General features: G+C 40.9%; 1 protein-coding gene across 7 annotated transcripts in view; it reads right to left on the bottom strand.

Moving 5' to 3' along the window:
- KDM3A (lysine demethylase 3A) overlaps positions 1-20,300 on the bottom strand; it is a 56,467-nt gene extending 36,167 nt beyond the window's left edge. For 2 of the 7 annotated variants that reach the window (XM_060412110.1, XM_027966749.3), the window contains exons 1-8: positions 20,194-20,300; positions 19,423-19,637; positions 11,015-11,170; positions 9,764-9,874; positions 6,113-6,215; positions 5,236-5,360; positions 4,478-4,550; positions 4,287-4,375 (exon numbers count right to left, since the gene is read on the bottom strand). In XM_060412110.1, coding sequence (XP_060268093.1) covers positions 4,287-4,375; positions 4,478-4,550; positions 5,236-5,360; positions 6,113-6,215; positions 9,764-9,874; positions 11,015-11,170; positions 19,423-19,608 — 843 coding nt within the window. In that variant the 5' untranslated portion in view covers positions 19,609-19,637; positions 20,194-20,300. Of the gene's footprint in view, positions 1-4,286; positions 4,376-4,477; positions 4,551-5,235; positions 5,361-6,112; positions 6,216-9,763; positions 9,875-11,014; positions 11,171-18,331; positions 18,497-19,422; positions 19,638-19,932; positions 20,066-20,193 lie in introns of those variants that run through there. The other 5 variants (XM_060412113.1, XM_042246064.2, XM_060412112.1 and 2 more) reach the window with 3 other exon arrangements.
- Between the last annotated feature and the right edge of the window lie 219 nt (positions 20,301-20,519).

Below are 20,519 nucleotides of genomic sequence, written 5' to 3'. Positions count from 1 at the left end.
CCCACGTCTTTCTTTACCTCTCCATCTCCCTGAGATTTAGGCTAGGCCAGTGTTTCCAAAAATTTGTCTGATTACAAGGATGACCCATGACAAAGAAGAATACTTACTGATATGGAAAAACATTCATAATATACTGTGGAATCATGGAAGCTACACAAGAGTATGGCTTTTAGTTGTTGTTTTTTTTTGTTTTTTTTTTTTAAGCCTCTATGAGTATATAGGGAAAAGGAAAACAAACAAAAACAGGAGGAGGATAGGTATTCCCAATGTGAATAGTGAGTCTCTCAAAAGTGTGATTATGAGTTATCTTTTCTTTACTATGCTTTTCCAGATTACCAAAATATTTTTAAATGAGAGTAACTTTTTAAAAAAATGTAAGAATCTTTATTTTGAAAATAAGTGCAATAGAAAGGAGAATAACTTTTTATAATTCAAAATACAGTAATAATTTCTAAAACATCAATACCCAGGTAAAAATTTACTATCTCCAACTTCCTTTAGAATGAGAAGATAACTAGGATAGGTCTTTTATTTGTTTGTTGAGGCAAGGAATATGGCTTTATTTGGGAAGCCAGCTGACTAAGATGGCAGACTAATGTCTCAAAATAACCAGAGTACATCATGAGAAATGCTGGACTGGAAGAAACACAAGCTGGAATCAGGATTGCCGGGAGAAATATCAGTAACCTCAGATATGCAGATGACACCACCCTTATGGCAGGAAGTGAAGAGGAACTAAAAAGCCTCTTGATGAAAGTGAAAGAGGATAGTGAAAAAGTTGGCTTAAAGCTCAATATTCAGAAAACGAAGATCATGGCATCCGGTCCCATCACTTCATGGGAAATAGATGGGGTAACAGTGGAAACAGTGTCAGACTTTATTTTTGGGGGCTCCAAAATTACTGCAGATGGTGACTGCAGCCATGAAATTAAAAGACGCTTACTCCTTGGAAGAAAAGTTATGAGCAACCTAGATAGCATATTCAAAAGCAGAGACATTCCTTTGCCGACTAAGGTCCATCTAGTCAAGGTTATGGTTTTTCCAGTGGTCATGTATGGATGTGAGTGTTGGACTGTGAAGAAGGCTGAGCACCGAAGAACTGATGCTTTTGAACTGTGGTGTTGGAGAAGACTCTTGAGAGTCCCTTGGACTGCAAAGAGATCAGCCCTGGGATCTCTTTGGAAGGAATGATGCTGAAGCTGAAACTCCAGTACTTTGGCCACCTCATGCAAAGAGTTGACTCATTGGAAAAGACTCTGATGCTGAGAGGGATTGAGGGCAGGAAGAGGAGGGGACAACAAAGGATGAGATGGCTGGATGGCATCACTGACTCGATGGACGTTGAGTCTGAGTGAATTCCGGGAGTTGGTGATGGACAGGGAGGCCTGGCGTGCTGCAATTCACGGAGTCGCAAAGAGTCGGACACGACTGAGCGACTGAACTGAACTGAGGATAGGTCTTATGAGCTGAAACAGACATGCTTTTCTACATCAAATTTATTTTCACATTTTAGATGTAAAAGTTAAGGCTCAAATAGGTTGAGGGACTTATCTCCCAGCCAAAGTTCAGGCCTTTTTGAAAATAGATTCTACTGTTCCCAGTAATCAGTTCACACAAACCTAGTGAGCTGGATAGAATGCTGACAGACAGCAGAGACATGCTCCCTGCCCTTCAAGAGTGGGAGTCAGTAAAGATTGTCCTACTGAGTGAAGTAAGTCAGAGAAAGAAGGAAATATACTGTATGACACCCCTTATATGTGAAATCTAAAAAGAAATGATACCAATGAACTTACAAAACAGAGACTCACAGACAGAGAATGAATTTATGGTTGCCTATACACAGTGCTATATTTAAAAGGGATAACCAACAAAGACCTACTCTACAGCACATGGAACTCTGCTCAGTGTAATGTGGCAGTCTGGATGGGAGGAGAGTTTGGGGGAGAATGGAGACATGTATATGTATGGCTGAGTCACTCTGCTGTTCACCTAAAACTATTACAACATTGTTAATTGGGTATAAGCCAATACAAAATAAAAAATTTTTTTAAGATGAATTTTTAATACATAAAAATTAAAGAATAAAAGTCTAATATTTTATTGATCTATATATCAGCTTCTAATCTATGGATATGATATGTATTTCATTAATTTGTGGCTTCGTTCAATAGTTTCATGATTGTCTCCATTAAAAAAAAAGGTGAGTCAGGAAGAGAGGATTACTTACATATGTATGTTACTATATTTTACAGGCACTACCTTTGCCTTCAAGGTCATTAATTTACTTGCTCAGTTGCCTATCACTTCATTGATAAACTTGACACTTTGAAGAACTGGCACCTTTCCTAACAGGACATCCCCAATGACCCCAGTCCCAACTGTACCCCAGGTTGATTTCTCCATGATCCATTAGAATGCCAGTTCCTGAGTCATGGTCCCCACCTCAATAGAACATAATGTTGCTCTCCTTTTCATCTCACTGACTGTTTACACTGATGCCTTCTCTATGACAGACAACACTCAAATAACTTCTCCAAATCACTCTTTATCATCTTTATCCAAGACTGCTAACAATTTATCCAATGCCAAAACCTGACAGGTTACTATTCTACTGTTTCTCCTTCAGCTTCTAATACCCTGGATCACTTGACAATATCCCATGAGCTTACCTCTAAGAGGCAGTAATCACTTGCCTGACATCCTCAATTTGCAATCCTTACTACACTACATGAATCTGGTAAACGTTAAGGCAAAATGAAAAAGGAGTAATATTAATTTCTGAAATGACCTCTCCATTCTTTCCTGAATTACCTGAGGTCAAGCCTTCACATATGGAAGAAAGACAGAGGTACTAGATACCTTGGTTTACAAAGTTTCTGCTCAAGTATCAAAGCTCCTGTGGCCTGTACATAAGCTTAAGGTTCAGGAAAGTCGATCATCCTAGCCACCCAGATTTCCTTAGTCTTTGTGCGGTATGTGCTTGCTTTGGTTCTAGTTGATGTTGTAGTCCAGTCTGCCCTGATTCAGAATCTCAGATTCATTTAACGACTCTGACCACTCTCATGCCATCTCTCCTTGCCATCTTCCTCCAGATGCCTAAATTTCCCTCCAAAATGCTGCCAACAATCTCAACTTGGTCAATTTTAAAATTCGAAACTGCAGCCTGGAGCAAAGCATCATAAAGGCATGTTTGACAATTCTAACACAGTAACATATCCATGTAACTTAAGTACATTTGGATACCTGAGTTGTGAGAAAGTTATCTGTACTGTAATAAGACCTAAGGATTCAACTCACTTAAAGAGCCTATAGATTTTTCACCCAGATTTTAAATTTTTACCCTGGTATTTATACTCCCTTAAGAAGTTTATCCCAGTTCTCCATCCCCTTATTAGGCTAGTCTGTCTAGCCCAATCTTTCAGGAATTCTGACTAAAACTTTCCCCAGTGTGTACACTGTGATGTTCTAAAAACATGTAGTAGTAATTACAAAGCTTAATAAAACAGAGAATTTGACCTACTCCGGGATATAGATTAAAACGATGGTAGAGATGTTAGGTGAGGCTTCCCCAAGGAAGCAGTATCACATTAGAAAAATACATGGGAGTTAATTAGAATGAAGATAGCATTAGAAGAGAAAGGGGAACAGCAAGTCCTGAGGTTGGAGAGAACATGAGGTACCTGAAGAGCTAAAGACAACCAGCTTCTCCATAGCATGGAAGAGAGGGAAAAGCTGACAGCCTTAAGTTTCTTGACCCAAACTAACTACTTCAGGAGGATAGAAGTAAATCCAGTACTTGAACTCAACAGTGTCACTCACAGAAGCCTGTACTTTTCTCGGCAGAAATTAGTAATGGCAAACCAACTGCTTCCTTCAAAAAGTGAGTATGTTGGTTCATCCAATCATGAATGACCAATTATCCAGGTGGGAGTCCTATTTCAACACCAATCTACTCAGAATTCTAAGGTTCCTCCCCTCTTCTCATGGATGGCTTCTTTTGATTTGATACATACAACTCAATTTATCTTTAAAAATATCTCCATGTGGTGGAATTGTCAAACCTACTGAGGATTTTCAGCAAACATCAAAAATAGTGAACCAGAAACTTATATTATCTCCATCTGCTTGAGCATAGAAATTATGGCCAAGATCTGGGACCAGCAGAGAGCAGACACAACAGCACAGACGAGCAGAGAAGACAGCCTTATTACCACTAAACATACTGGCCATGCACTGCAAGAATTAAAGAGAGCTTCACACAAGTGACAGAAAAAAAGCAAGGCTACCTCAGAGCATGATTTTGCCTGTTTGGAAACCAGGTTTCCGTTATTCTCTGAAGACTTGCGTTTCACAGCTCCCATTCTTGTAGAATTACCTAAAATGATTAAAAACAAGTAAGTCAGCTTCCCTGTTTCTCTTAAGGTGAAAAGGATGAAGGGGAAAGGAGAACAAAAGTTTTAATCAAACAGTATCTTACCACATGTCACGAAGTTATCATGTACAACTTCAACATGAATCAGTGATGGATCCACAATTTTCAGTGCTGGAATCTTAAGAACAAACAAAACAAAGATACCAGGAAATTTTTAAAATACTCAGGAATATACCAGAAATTACCTCTACCACTCAGTTGCATCCTGACTCTTTGCGACCCCACGGACCACAGCCCACCAGGCTCCTCTGTCCATGGGATTCTCCAAGCAAGAATACTGGAGTAGGTTGTGAACCCTTTCTCCAGAGGATTTTCCTGACCCAGGTATCATCGAACTTTGGTGTCCTACATTGCAGGCAGGTTCTTAACCGTCTGAGCCACTAGAGAAACTACTTAATAATAGGAGTTTCTTACATATAATTTCCTTTTAAAAAATAACTGATTTTTTTTTCTACTCTGGTATTTTAATATAAAATAACAAAGGTATTTAGCTTCCATGTGAAAGTAAAAGTGTTACTCAGTCATGTCTGACTCTTTACAACCCCATGGATCGTAGCCCATCAGGCTCTTCTGTCCATGGAATTTCTCCAGGCAAGAATACTGGAGAGGGTTGCCAATCCCTTCTCCAAGGGATCTTCCCGATCCAGGGATCAAACCCAGATCTCCTACACTGCAAGCAGGAGATTCTTTACTGTCTGAGCCACCAGAGAAGCCCCATTTAGCTCTTATAAGATACTATAATTCCTTTTTATAATTATCTTCCCCTGTCAACTTATCTTACATGCGATTATCATCATTTTTACCTCCTCACAGTTGACTTGAAGAGTTTTTGACATTGGGTTTCCATTTACAATGGTTGCAGAAAACCACTGAGTTGATGGGTCCAAGCTGTAAATTTTTACTTCCGAACCAACTAAATTTTTGTCACCTTAAAAAATAATTAAAAAAATAAAAATCCTTAGAGCAATTTGCATTATCTCTGAATAGCACCAGTTATCCAGCATAATTTTTTCCCAAGTCTTTAAAAAAACATGCAATAGACAAAAAGGAAAAATTAAAAGATATTGCTCTAAACTTAAGACAGACATTTCAGCAGTGGTAGGAGAAAATGTAAACTTTCCATTTTAAAGCTCCAATTTCCTATTGCTTTATCTTAGACTTGGCAGTATATTTATCCTAGCATCTGTATCAGACCAGGTAGTATCAGATAACTCATTGAGACCTAACTCACTCTCCTATGCAGTTTTAGAGGATCCAAATTCAGGAACCTCGTCAGAACTTCTAAGTCTCCTAAAACATTCACAATTATGAAACTGACCAAGAAAATCAATAACAGTAATTGGCAAGATCAAGATCACCAAATTAATGTTTTACTCATTTTGTAAGACTGAAATTCCAAACATATCGTATTTCACGTCAAAATATAGCTGAGCTTGTTCAGTATCTAGTTCACTTTTATGTTGTTCACATGATCCTTGGGCTTTCCAAATTTCAGAGACTTTAGAATACATTATAGAATATAGTCCTCCACTCATCAAGCTGCTTGGGAAATGCATCTAAAGAATTACTAAAAAATGAGACATTTTAATGAGTAAATGAGTGAGAAGGGCTAAAACACAGCTTCTTACAAACTAATCACTGGTCAACTCATGAGCTATCACCAACAGACAATCCACATACCTTGTAGAAGATGGCTTTCATCTAAATGTTTCACAATCAAAGCTTGAAATTCTTTACTGACACTCTGATTATCCATCAGTGAAAGACGGAGATTGTTTACATCCTGAAAAATTGAAAATCATTACATTTCAAGGTAACAAATAGGAACAGTTGTTTACATTCCAGTGGATATTTCAATTCATTTAATCACAGGGAAAAATAGAGGGTCAATTAGCCATTTGATGGCAGCAAACCATTGCAACTCCAATGAACTAGACAGGTCAAACAGTAGGAAACCATCAAATGATCACAAATATAAAGCAGACAGAAGTGAAGCAACTTGAAGCTAAGAGTGAGACAGATACTAAGAGTGGCTCAAAGAATAATTTTAAATATGACAAAACTTAGGCTAGGGGACATATAATAAGCAAAGTCATGCCAAAAATATTCTGCATCCCAAACTCTAGGGATTAGGGAAGTCACAGATCCAAATGCAAGGGGCAGAAGACACATACATAAGAAAATACTTAGATCTGTAGTATCATTTCATTGAAATTGCTATTTTTAACAAACATCACTTCACATAGATTCATTTACCCTAACCAGAATTCCAAATGCATTCTTCTTTACAAATGTAAAGGTAGGGGTGCTGCGGTGAGGAGGGACAAAAGCTGAATGAACAGCCTAGGTCTTCAGCTAGCCAGTTGTGAAACATTCAGTTCTTGGCAGCTCTACTTCTGGCACTATTCCACAGTGTTCTGGCTTTGTGTGTATACTCAGTTATGATAAATGTATACAGATTGTCAATAGGAATAACCTGTCAGACCCGAGAAACCATACAGCACAGAAGCCCTTCCAATACTAGGCTGTCATGCTTTTCTGCATGTGAAACGGGTACACAGTGGCTAAAAATAGTTCATCCATTTCTCCCACTGGGAAGAAGAGCCTTTTAGAGAGGCCATCCTGAAAAAATTTCTTAAGTAATGTTAAACTAGGGGCTTCGTAAGAGTGCAACATTAATTACCAGAATGAACCATGTTTTTGCTTTCTTCCCCCTCGTGTTACTGCAATTTCAAAAAATTTAAATGTGTTCACGAATTCCTACTACAAGGTAAAAGAGCATTAATGGGGAGAGTCATTAACATTAAACGGCTCTTAAATAAGGTAGAATAATTGGATTCTGCCTAGAAGAGTTTCAAGGGCTCATGAAAGGTGCCAGGTAACTGAGCTGGACACTTAGTTGTTTTTCTTATCCACCTATAACTGAGATGAATTCATTCCAAAAGACAGACATTAGGTTTCAATTCCAACTTCTGCATACCCCAAATAATTTTCAGATTCTCTATTCATTATTTAGGACAAGCCTCCTACTGTGGTAACCACATCAGCCAACATAGAGTCTCATACAGTAGAAGCCTCACATTATCACCTGCCTCTACAAGAGAATGCCCTGAAGCACTTAACTTTGGAAATCATCAGCAGCAGAAGTCAAGAACATGTGCAGAGTCTCCCTCAATCAGTATTACATTAATAACACTCACACTGACAGCACAGAATGCACCTCCTTGAGAATAAAAACTTACTGATCTTTTCAATCTCAAGAAACAAAACTGAGCTCTACTTTTACTGAAAAGATGAGACACATTAAAGATGAAAAATAGAACTGTCCTGAAAACAAAGTTAAGAAGTAAAAATTAGTCTCTGCTCAGTAGTAGTCCTTAAAAGCCAAGTATTCTGCATTTCAATGCACGAAAAATATCAAGATAACCTTCCTAGCATGCATGCATGTGTACCCAGTCTCTTCAGTCATCGTCTGACTCTTTGTGATCCCATGAACTGTAGCCTGCCAGGCTCCTCCATCCACAGAATTTCCCTGCAAGAATACTGGAATGGGTTGCCATGCCCTCCTCCAGGGGATCTTCCCGACCCAGGGATGAAACACGTGTCTCCTGTGGCTCCTGCACTGCAGGCAGATTCCTTACCTCTGAGGCACCGGGGAAGCCCCATCTACCTGATATATGAAGATAACTTGTGCCCACAACTAAGTAAAAGCATCTTCCTCTATTCCATTCACCTAAACATTATAAAATAATGTTCAGAGTATGAATCTTGTTTTCACTCACTTCCAGGATATGGAAATAAAAGTGAGACTTGAGCACAAAAAAGCCAAGGCTTTGGGTTTTCCAATACAGACCTAGCAATGGCAATGACCCTTGGTCCTAAACTGTCTTGTAGCTCATAAACTGGTTTAATGGTTCTACAGGCCACAGAAACAAGTCAGGTCACAAAACCAAAGAGGGTGAAGAGGATAACTGAACTTCACAAATGATATTTAAAACAACAAATGTTAATTTTAAGACAACATTACTCCCAAGGTAGTGATCTGTGGAAGTAATGTGCATGTTCTTCCCCTCCCTCCCAACATTTTATAATAAAGGAAAAAAACAAACAAATGAACAAGACCCAAGAGCCTAAATGTTGTGAAGAAAAAGGTAGTTCTGCAAGCTAACTGGAAAGAATAGGAACACACACAGACACTTGATTCATACTGTTTGCTATAGGTAGGTCACCACAAACACTGAATTCGTGAACACTGAACCATTCCTAGGGGAAAGATGGGGTTAGGTTTCTTAAAGCCTCTGGTAACAAGAGACATCAACCAATCAATACAAAACCTTGTTTTTATGTGTTTCTGTTGGAAAAAACCCTACTTTACAGTTTTTTATATAACTACATTTATTTGCATGCAAAGTCGCTTTAGTTATGTCCAACTTTGTGCGACCCTATAGACTGCAGCCCATCAGGCTCCTCTGCCCCCATTCTCCAGGCAAGAATACTGGAGTGGGTTGTCATGCCCTCCTCCAGGGGATCTTCCTGACCCAGGGATCGAACCCAAGATTCCTGAGGCTCTTGCATCGCAGATGGTATCTTTACCCCTGAGCCAGCGGGGAAGCTGTATTACTGCATTACTAACCTTGAACTCACAGCTACCATACCTCATGGCTGAATGAAGCTTAGCTAACACATGTTCTAAGGCTCACTTAGGAACAATACACACCACTTCAGCACTATCCCGGAGGGCCATTTTAAACACTGAATTAACCAACAACGCAGTACTAAACAGACTTTGAAAAGGACACTTGTTTACAGTAGAAAAGATGAAACAAGAAGGCAGAATGGCACCTTATTCAAACCTCAGCTGGGAACAGGTGTCAGACAACTCAAAATTTTCACCACTCTGCACATGTCTGTGAATGACCATAAAAGCACCAAAATACTGACTGAGGGGTTACAAATATATTTCAGCAAGTAAGTTCCCAAATATAGAATCCTTAAATAATAAGGACTGATATATATATATGCATACAGATATATGTATATTTGAGTAACAGTTAATCTTTTAAAAATTATTTTCATATTACCTATTTAAAAAGTTATTTCATATTACACACAAAAGCCATCAACAGTAATACCTTTGTCCTTCCAAACCCAATAAACAGTACCAACCCAATGGCTAACATTGAGCATTAATGTCTAACATCTGCTCATAAGATGGGTCCTTTTTTCTGCTAGATATCTGATCTGGAACAATCAATATCAATACATTAGTTCTCACATTAAAGGAGTTTATACTTCTATTTTTAGGGCTTAATATTGGTTCTAATGTTTTACCTGTATAGGCTTTAAAAGGTCTTTAGAAAGAAATACTCTTTGTTGATCTCCTAAAAAGCGAATAGATGTTATGGATCCCAAACCAGCTTTGTCCAGCAAAGATTTGTACATCTGAAACAAAAGAAATGTTTTGGCATCATAATTGCTTAGTATCACTGTGAAAATGGGGACTGGCAATGTTCCACACAGAGATTAAACCATTCATTTGTTTATTTACTACCAATCTCAATAATAATTATTTATGCAACCAACACAAGGGCACACAATTTTTATCCAGAATCAATCATATTAACCAGATATACATTTGAGAATCATATTAATATATAGGTCTGGGTTTACAGATGTATGGCTTGCCCCAGATTTATGCAGAATACTGTTTTAAGTTAATTTTTCTGGGAAAATGGGCCATGTTTTTAGCAAATTCTTAATAGATGGGGGAAAAAAATACAAAAAGCAAAATACAACTTTAAACAAAACCCTATATCACTCAAAACCCTTCAGGGGCTCATCTCATCCATGGGCAAAATCTCAACTTGGTTGACACAGCATGCAGGCCCTTCACAAGCTGGCCAGCCTTTTAATCATCCTCTTGGCCTTTCAACTACCCAAATCTGTCCCAGCCCACCTCTCAAACAGCATTAACTGTCCTCTCCAGATACAGGGCTCACTCTTTGCCTTTAACTGCACCAGACTTCCGGTGCAGAAATGGCACAATCATATACTGACTGCTGGCGTCATGAGACCAAAAGTGGAAACCCTGACAGGGGCCAAGCAACACCTACTATTCAGCAGCCGACTGTTGCTAAAGGAATTGCTACAGGCTTTAGTGCGGCCATATCTTACTGTTCTTTCGCCAAGAACTGGGAATCTAGATTTTTAAGAAAATTCTCTGCATTTTTTTAAGGTAGACAGCTAGTTTAGATTTTTTAAAACACTATAAGGGGCAAACCAAAAAGATCTGCATGTTGGTATTTACCTGTTGGTTTCCAATCCTTGACCTAGCAGTTCCCCATATTACCCTCACTCCCTACTCTTCAAGTGAGGAAACTGAGACCCACAAAAGACAAGGGTCCAGAATTGCAGGCCTCACAGGAGATCCTGAGGCTTTTTCTGAATCTTCTGCAACGTCATACCTCTGTACTATTATTTTCCAGAAGGCCAACTATAGATATTACATATAGATTTTCCCTATTTCGTTCATAACGGATGAAAGAACTTCTCAGAGGTTCAATAAGCCCGAGTTTTACTTACTATTGCAGGCCACTGAACAATTCGCTCAGAAATTTCAGGAGACTTTCTTTCAGCCAAAACTAAGTTATGTTCCACTAAGAAGGCTCTCCTTAGGAGGCTGTAGACGTCTATCCATCTTCTCTTCTTCCAAGATTCTCCATCAAACTCCACACACACCTAGACAAACAGAATTGAAGGAAAGCAGACTTGATTAGCAAGAACATGAAAAATGCCTAAGATGAAATTAGACCCTGATCAGTCTATTCAGATCTGTATCTGTGAATATCTCCCACTCCTGCTCTCTTACTTCCCTTCTCAACCCACAATAAAATAATCAGATATGAGGCTTCCCTGGTAGTCCAGAGGTTAAGAATCCACCTGGTGATGCATGTGACAGGAGTTCAATCCCAGCCTGGGAAGATTCCACATGCCGCAGAACAACTAAGCCCATGTGCCACAACGACCAAACCTGGGCTCAACTAAGAGCCCATGTGCTGCAACTACCAAGGCCACATGCCCAGAGCATGTGCTCCACAACAAGAGAAGTCAGCACAATGAGAAACCTGTGCACCACAACTAGAGAGCAGCCTCCGCTCTCCACAACTAGAGAAAGCTGAGCATAGCCGTGAAGACCCAGCACAGACAAAAATAAATATTACAAAAAACCCAAAAAACAGATACGTTAGTCTAGTCTAAATATCAAGCTTTGGCTCCCAGGCCACTTTGGGAAGCAGAAGTCAAAGGATATGGGAGCCAATCTGTCCTCAAGTAATCTCTGGAAAGACCTAACAGAAAAGAAACCCCATGTAGAAGGTTTTTACATGTTAATTAGACATCAGAGCTTGGAGAACTGAAAGACAGAAATCTGAAACCCTAAGATGTACTTGTCATAGGGCATTGTAATTCTGTGTTGACATGGTAAGTTGATGATGACCCCCAACAACACAATCCACCACTGGCTTTTACATTCTCTGGTGGCAGCAGGATTCAGCAAGAGGCACTTTCAAAGCTTTGAGTTGAATAAACTGGGAAATTTACCTCAGAGTTTGAACTCCAAGAAAACCGTGCTAAATACAGACGGAAGTAATTGATAAATGACACCAGAATTTTCCTAAACTACCTGTGTAACTTCTTATATGAAAATTAAACTACTTTTAAAATACTATTTTCCAAATAACTATGAGACTTCCCCAGTGGCTCAGACAGTAAAGCGTCTGTCTTCGACACAGGAGACCTGGGTTCAATCCCTGGGTTGGGAAGATCCCTTGGAGAAGGAAATGTCAATCCACTCCAGTACTATTGCCTGGAAAATCCCATGGACAGAGGAGCCTGGTAGGCTAGTCCATGGGGTCGCAAAGAGTCGGACACGACTGAGAGAGTTCACGTTCATGTTCATGAGATTTCCTGCTTCTGATTTATAAAAAACCTTTTAGCCTTAAAGTTATAATCCCTGATCCCCTGATCTAGAAGTTCCCCACATTACCCCTTAAAACCTGTATACATATTTTAAGATATAAAGGTAGAATGCAGTCCAAAAGTGGATCTCTGACAGTAATGCAGTAGTAATCAGTCACAAAACCTTAAAATTCATGTAAATGTACCAGAACACCTTAGCTCCCTTAACCCATTAAGAATATGCTACCCTTTTTCATTGTTGTTCAGTCGCTGACTCATGTCTGACTCTTTGTAACCCCAAAGCACGTCAGGCTCCTCTGTCTTTCCCCATCTCCCAGAGTTTGCTCAAATCCATGTCCATTGAGCCAGTGATGCTAACTAACCATCTCATCCTCTGTCACCCCCTTCTCCTTTTGTCTTCAATCTTTCCCAGCGTCAGAGTCTTTTCCAATGAGTCAGCTCTTGGCATAAGGTGGCCAAAGCACTGGAGCTTCAGCATCAGTCCTTCTGAGAAATACTCTTTGGGTGATTTCCTTTAGGATTTCCTTTAATTTATTCTAAGTCTTTTAAAATGTTTTTTATGTTTTAACTGAGATACGATATATTCCCGATATTCAGTATAAAAATCACTATTTTTGATTTAAAAGCCCTCATTTTTGCCTTCAAAGGATTAGTAAATCCATTAACACTTCATAATTTCATAGACAACTCTATCTCCCTTTTCAGCCTTTAGAAAAAAAGTTTACTTATTTTCCATTCACGCATCAGAATCCAATTCAAAAATCCTTTCCTCAAAGATGTTGTCCCCTACCAAAGAGCCCCTCTCTACTCCAAGAGAAGTCCCTTGCTAACTGTGCTCAAAACTCTGTCCTTTTCCTTCCTTGCACTTACCCACATTTTGAATTATTTGTGGTTAATTGACTGACATATTAAAAACTTAAATAGGTCAAAGTCTGTGTTGGCTTTTACTTACCATTGTATTTCATGGGTCTCCATACTTGTTGAGTGAATAAATTTCTCTCTGAACTGGGCTCTTACCTTCTGTTTCTCTCATCCACTTGGAAAGCAGGAAGTTCCCAAGGGATATACCACTAGCCTCAATCCCAAACTTTTTCAGGTTTATGGCTATAATATTAATCTTTAAAATCAAATTTAAGACCAATCCTATCCTCCTCTCCCAATCACAAAATGTACACCCCTAATTTCTCAGCAACTTCCCCTGAGAAGCGCGTATCTTCTTGGTATGGCAGGCTTTTATTCTTGCAGTTATTACAAAGTGCAAATGTGTAAGCACCTATTATGTGACAAGGCCCCATGTTCTATGATTCCACTGGTTCTATGTATTCCATTAATCACCATAACCAACCAATGGTCCTTCAAGACAGAGGTGTTCAGAGATAGTATATTCCTTTCTGTTTCTAGCCACAGAATCCAAGTCTTCTGATATCTTTCCCAGTCCTTCTGCCCCACATCACATCAACTTCAAAACCAACCTAGCTTCGGACACAGCTTTCCCATCAATGTAGTACCAGGAGTGTACATCTACAAACTTCAGAGCCACAGAGATCTGGGTTTGAATGACAGCTTTGCTGAAGCTTTCTCAGAATGGTTTTACAGGCATAGAACAAAATGTGTAGAATTACAAAGGCAACCAATTAACTGTACTCAAGTCAAGAATGCTTGCCAAAATCTAAGCTCTCTGAATTTAGTGTTCTAGTGGCTTCAGAATCCAAGTACTAATACTTACCCTTCACGGAATTGTTAGGTAGATTTTAAAGGCAATGTGCATTAAGCATCTGGCAAGCAGACTAGGCAGCTTTAAGATCTTCATGAAAATTCAAATCTTAATTTACGAGAGTATCACTTCAGTTAGGAATGGGGGAGAGAAAGACTTAAATATGAACACCTAACATCAATTTAGAAAAAAAAGAAGTAATCTAAGATCTTAAGTGGTTTCTCAAAACTTAAGAAATATCACAATTCTTCATCATATCACTATCTACAAAGCTTATAATCAACCCTAAACCGAAATTTAGACAAGGTTCCTCTTTATATCTCAGTGTTTCAGTGATTTGAAAACTAAGTTTGGCTCTTTAAAAATAAGTTTATGAAAAAAAAAAGAAAGTTTATGACTTTGAGTATTAGATCACATTAATCAAAAATTCATATTTAAAAAGATGGCTTTTAAAATACATATAATGAAACCAACAAGTTGTGAGCTTTCTTAAACATGCTTTCAAAACTTTCCTGTCTATCATAACCACACATCTTTCTTTTGTGTGCTGAGGTTTGATGTGCTATATATAAGGACATCCCCCCTGCCACCGCCCCAAAAAAGTCTCTTTTGCAGAAATTTCTATAAAAATGTACCAGTAAGAATTAAAATTCAGGGGGAACTAACATGATTTGACCAAGCTCCCGCAAGCTGACAGATGCAGCTAGTTCTCGTCGTAAAGAGTGTTCTTCGCTCCACAATCCCTTGGTCCAGAAAGGCGATGTATGTATGCTGTATGACTCCCAAGGCCAGAAAGAGGCCTATTTAATTATGATTCACTACCTGTAATTCCCAAAGTTCCAGATTTTTAACAGGGCATCTTGTAAATGTGTGCCTATTATCCTATCAAATTCATTGACCAGATGTTGGATATTTCAAGTTAATTATTTCAAGCTAGTTTTCCCCAAAAGAAAATCTCTTTAAGACACATGAGTTAATATTATCTAATCAAGCTAATTTCAAAACCTCCCACTTAGTATACACTAATCTTACCTGAGTATATGACTATGAAAACTATCAGAATGGCCAAGTAAAATGTTTCCAGGTTTAAAAATTAGCACTTACACAATGGCATGTTTTTTAATCCCAAAGTTTTTGATGACATTATCTACTCTATGTCCAGCACCATGATGCAGAAGGCCACTTATTTCACTACTTCACAAATCAGAAATCTCATTATGCTTCTATTTATGTCTTCTTCCACCCAGACTTTTATCTCAAATCCTAGAGTCAAGCATTCAATTGTAGGGGTAAACAGTTATTACACTGTGCTAAAAGTTTCTCATTTTACATGGCTTGACAGGCAACAGAATCCACCTACATTCATTCAAGTTTCAACTGTATTCAAGGATGAAAAGACCAGGCAGACAGTAGTCAAGGCATTCAGCTGCTAATGAGTGGGAAAAGCTATGACAAATCTAGACAGTGTATTAAAAAACAGAGACACTACTTTGCTGACAAAGGTCCATATAGTCAAAGTTATGGTTTTTCCAATAGCTGTGTATGGATGTGAGCGTTTGACCACAAAGAAGGCTGAGCACTGAAGAGCTGATGCTTTTGAACTGTGGTGTTGGAGAATATCCTTGAGAATCCCTTGGACTGCAAGATCAAACTAGTCAATCCTAAAGGAAATCAATCCTGAATATTCATTAGAAGGACTGATGCTGAAGCTCCAATACTTGGACCACCTGATGTGAAGAGACAACTCATTGGAAAAGACCCTGAGGCTAGGAAAGATTGAGAGCAAGAGGAGAAGAGAGGGACAGAGGATGAGATGGCTGGATGGCATAACCAACTCAATGCACTTGAGTTTGAGCAAACTCAGGGAGATAGTGAAGCACAGGGAAGCCCAGCATTCTGCAGTCCATGGGGTCACAAAGAGTCAGACACGTCTTAGTGACTGAACTACAAAAGCAAGGAAGGGAAAGACCTAGATAAACAAGGTAGAGAAGGAGGACACTCTCAGCATGCATAATGAACAAAGCCAGTGAGAAAGCAACCTGCCTCACACTCAAATAAGAAGAATGGGATAAAAGTAAGGTTAAAGAAGTTGTTCTAATCACACCTAATTAAGATCTGTGTTATTCCAGATAAAGAGAATACCACTGTTCCATTGCAAGATTATTTCCAAACTGCTTTTCTATATATAAGTAATAACTATTTGCTTCCTTCATGTATCTGTTCAAATATTTTAGCAAAACCTACATGTCAAGCAATGTTCTTAGTTCTGGGGATATTGAAGCCAGCAAAGTAACAGTCGTGCTAATTTCATTCTATCTGAATATTAAAGCTTAGTGTTTAAGGTTTGGAGACAAAAATGGGCAAGTTATAAGCCTGTTTCTAACACTAAAAAGTGTAGTTTACTCTCTAGGATTTTTGTGAGAATTAAATAAAAGCATTTACTGCTTCAGTTGTTCAGTCATGTCTCTTTGTGACCCCATGGACTGTAGCCCACAAGCTCCTCTGTCCATGGGGTTCTCCAGGCAAGATTCCTCAGATGGGTTGCCATTTCATATTCCAGGGGATCTTCCTGACCCAAGGATCAAACCCCAGTCTCTTGAGTCTCCTGCATTGCAAGTGGATTCTTTACTGCTTGAGCGACCTGGGAAAAGCTATTTGTTAATTCTGTCTTCACCACTAAACATAATGTAACTAAGTAAGTGGCTTTGTTACAAAGTGTTTCTCTAAATGAACCAAAGTTAACAATTCCTGGCCTTATTAACTCAACCAAGGAAGCAAATCAGTCTAGACAGACTTGGACCTCTACCAGTGCTAAAACAGGTGCACACTACTTGAATTTTATTCCTTCTTATTCATTATTGCCCCCAGTCCCAACCCACTCCCCAAAACCCCCTAAATCTTACAGCAGGGTCCTACTCAGTTTCTGCCTGTATCTTGCCAAACACAATTGGTTTCAAAGTTTCCAAAACTGCTTTTGGTAATACATGTCCCTACACTTAGGCCAATTACTTCATCTGCCACTCCATTAAGGAATGCAGCAATAAATCAGATTAGAAAAGAGAAGCTGAGTGGATTCCTTACATGAGGGCTGAGCTGTGAAGAATGTAGGTAAAGCAAAAAATCCACTATAACTGAAACTGTTCTTGAATTAAACCCCCCTTGCCTCCAGGTTAGGCACCTTAGCCCACTGGAAGACAAACAGTCAAACCTAGATTCAAGTGCTCTCTCTGTCCCTCAGTAGCTAACTATCCAAGTCTGGACAAGACTTCCTCTTTAAAATCTATTTCTTCTTTCTGAAAATGAAGCTATCACCACCACTTCAAAGGCTGGGGGTGAGGAAGATGCAGAGAAGACAACACATCAAGGACCTCCCAGACTGCCTTTCTAACCCAACAGGTCCTTGATCTCTGATGGGGAAGGGAATATCTAGTGTCTCATTAGTTGCTAAAGAACTAAAAACTGTGAAGCTTAATCTCTTCTCCATTCAAATCAAATAAAAACAAAGGCAATAGAGAAAATTTTACTTGTTGTGAAATAAACCATAACAACTATGATTAACATCTACTCCTCAAAGCCCATTTTTATGGAGAAAGTTAATTAGCCTAAAGCAAACAGGTTGGCCATCCCTGCACCACACTAATTCTCTCTGTAAACCTCAAAACCCAGTTTTCAATGAATGAAACCAACTTCACACTATATGACAGGAATCCTTCGGTGGCACAGCCTTTGATTAGGGAGCACGATGATTAAGAAAGTGGGCTCAAGGGTCAAAACTTTCTGGTGAGAACAATTCCAACTGTGACCTTAGACAAGACAATCTCCCCCAGGCCCAGTATTTTTGTCTGTAAAGTGGGGAATATTAGTACCTACCCTCAAAGAACTGTTGTAAGGATTAAATATGAACACAGCCATCAACTCTCCAGCATGATGCCTAACACATGATTAAGTACACAATGGTCACTCCTTTTTCCACATGAAGATAAAGTAGACTGCGGAAGCTTTGAAAATACCTTACCACATATCCATAACTTACCACATATCCTTTTCTATAACCTTTTGCAGACTAATTACTAGTTGGGGCATGCACTGTCACCTTGAAAGTGTCCTCCTTGAACAGTGTTTCAGAAATCAACATGTATTCAACTGCCAGTGCGAAAGCTTTGAGCAGTTTGCAAAAAAAGCCAAGAACGACCAAGTGAATCCATTACCCAGGATGCAAAGTTCTTCTGTTCTGACAAGCTTCCTTCAAGTTATCACCACTTCAGAGTTTTTGTTGGGGACTTCTCTTCAGTTATTTTTTTGCACAAAGGAGAATTTACTGGTACAATGGCTTCCTCACTGGTTGCTTCCAGCACCCTTTAACACCCATACTTCTGTTAGGGAGTAAAAGCAGAATTCATCTCTTTTTGAAAAGATCTAACTGAAAAAGATTCTGAGTGTCATTCCGATTCAAAATCACCTGCCGCAACTGTTCCCATTTCTGTCCTTCCCTTCCAACACTCCAATAGAGTGTTTGAAGTCATTCCTCCGGCACACCGTATAAGGGGCAGCTCCACCCCAACCCTCCATATATGGTCATAACCCACACCCACTTACAGACTCCTCAAAGACTACCAGGAACTCACTCCTGCCCTGACCCACCATATACGGGCAAACACCCACCCTAACGCGCTGAAGAGAGGACTACGCTCCTCCCTCTACACACGCTTTTTTTCTCACAAGTCTGAAAGTTTAAGAAGTTAGGGGGAAGAAATTCGGAGGAACGAACCAAAAAACCCAACTAAAAGCACTTGCATCCGCTGTTCTCTCTGAATTCTCAAACATTCCAAATGTCACCCACCTGTCCAAGATAGTATTAACAACACTTCAACCCCTTTCCTAGAAGGAACCGTACTGTCCTGAGGAAGCACTGGAGAAGGAAATGGCAACCCACTCCAATATTCCTGCCTGGAGAATCCCCACGCACAGAGGAGCCTGGCAGGCTACAGTCCATGGGGTTGAAAGAGTCCGATAAGACAGAGCAACTGAGCAAGGAGGCACAGCGCGGGCAACAACTAAGCATGTCTGAGCAACCTCTAAGCCCATTATTAAAAACAGGCAACTCCAGGCCAAACACACTTCGCTCTACACACCATTTCAAAGACTTTGAAGGTCTAGTTTTCTGCACCTTCAGATCAGATGCCAACTTTCTGGTCGCCTTTTCAGAAAAGGGGAGAGGGGGAATGGGGGTGTGCTAGCTGTCTCGTTACCAAGGTAACTAGGAAACGTCCGACTGCCGAGGCTCGGGAGCCGGTTATACCTTCAGATCCTTCTTGGTAACGTCGGTGTGGGAGACGGCTCGAATGGTCCCGGAGAGCCAGGGCCACTCGGCGACGCGCTCCACGTCCCAGCTGTCGTGGCCGCCGTCGCCGCCGTCGGCTGCAGACAGACTGAGGAATCGCTTCCCCACCAGTACTGGCCAACTTTCTCCGAGCGTGAGCACCATGGTTTCCACGCTGCAGGAAGGGCTCCTCCCTGCAAAAACACAAAAACAAAATGCAACGGAGGCGGCCGGCAGGAGAGGGCCGGGAACAGAGGGCGGTGGGGGCGAGGGCGAGGGGAGAGGAGGCCAGCGAGGAGGGAGGGTCCTAACCCCGCTCTGAGGACCGGACCCCGGGCGGCGGAGACGAGGACGTAAGACTCAGCACCCGATCTCTCCACCCGCGCCTTCCCCGCCCCCCCAATCTCTCCCCCACCCCAAACACGGGCCCCAAGCGCCGCGTGACCCTCGCTCTCCCAAGTTTCGCTTTTCCAAAACCTTAAACCTCACCGCACACTGAGTGAGGAGGAAATTATTTGCTTAAGTGGATCTGAAAGTGTTCGCCCCTCACCCCGGAAAAGAAAAGGCCCCGAAGCAGAGGGCCCGTCCCAGGCGGCCGGGTCCCCGCCCCGGGCGGCCCCGCGGGAGGGGCGAGCCCGCGGTTCCGCACTTGCCCCGCCGCCCCGCCCCGACACCCTTCTTCCCGGCCGCGGAACCCCCGGCCGGCGCCCCGGCGCGGGGATGGCGGGGCCGCGGGCTTGGCGCCTTCACCTTTCTTATTCCGCTCCCCTCAGCCGAGGCCGCGGCGCTTTTACCCCGCCTCCCGCCTCCCTGAGTCACCGGCGGCAGCCGCCGTTTCCAGCCGCCCAGCCGACTCTAGCTCTGACTTGGTTCAAGAGCTCTCACAAGACACGCACAGCCTCCCGGGTCCGCCCCCTCGGAGCCGCTTCCACCAGTCATTGGCTGAGTCCGAGGAGCTGGGCGAGACTAGTAGGGAAAGAGGCCATCACCATTGGCCGTCCGAGCGAGGGCGGGGCGAGAGAAAAAAACAATTCCTTGGCTGCCTCCTCCCTCTCCCCTCCCCCTTCCGACTCCCG

Source organism: Ovis aries, chromosome 3 (genome assembly GCF_016772045.2).
Source record: "Ovis aries strain OAR_USU_Benz2616 breed Rambouillet chromosome 3, ARS-UI_Ramb_v3.0, whole genome shotgun sequence".
Classification (NCBI taxonomy): Eukaryota; Metazoa; Chordata; class Mammalia; order Artiodactyla; family Bovidae; genus Ovis; species Ovis aries.
Note: the sequence above shows the minus strand (reverse complement) of the source record. Positions and strands in the feature narration are given on the sequence as shown.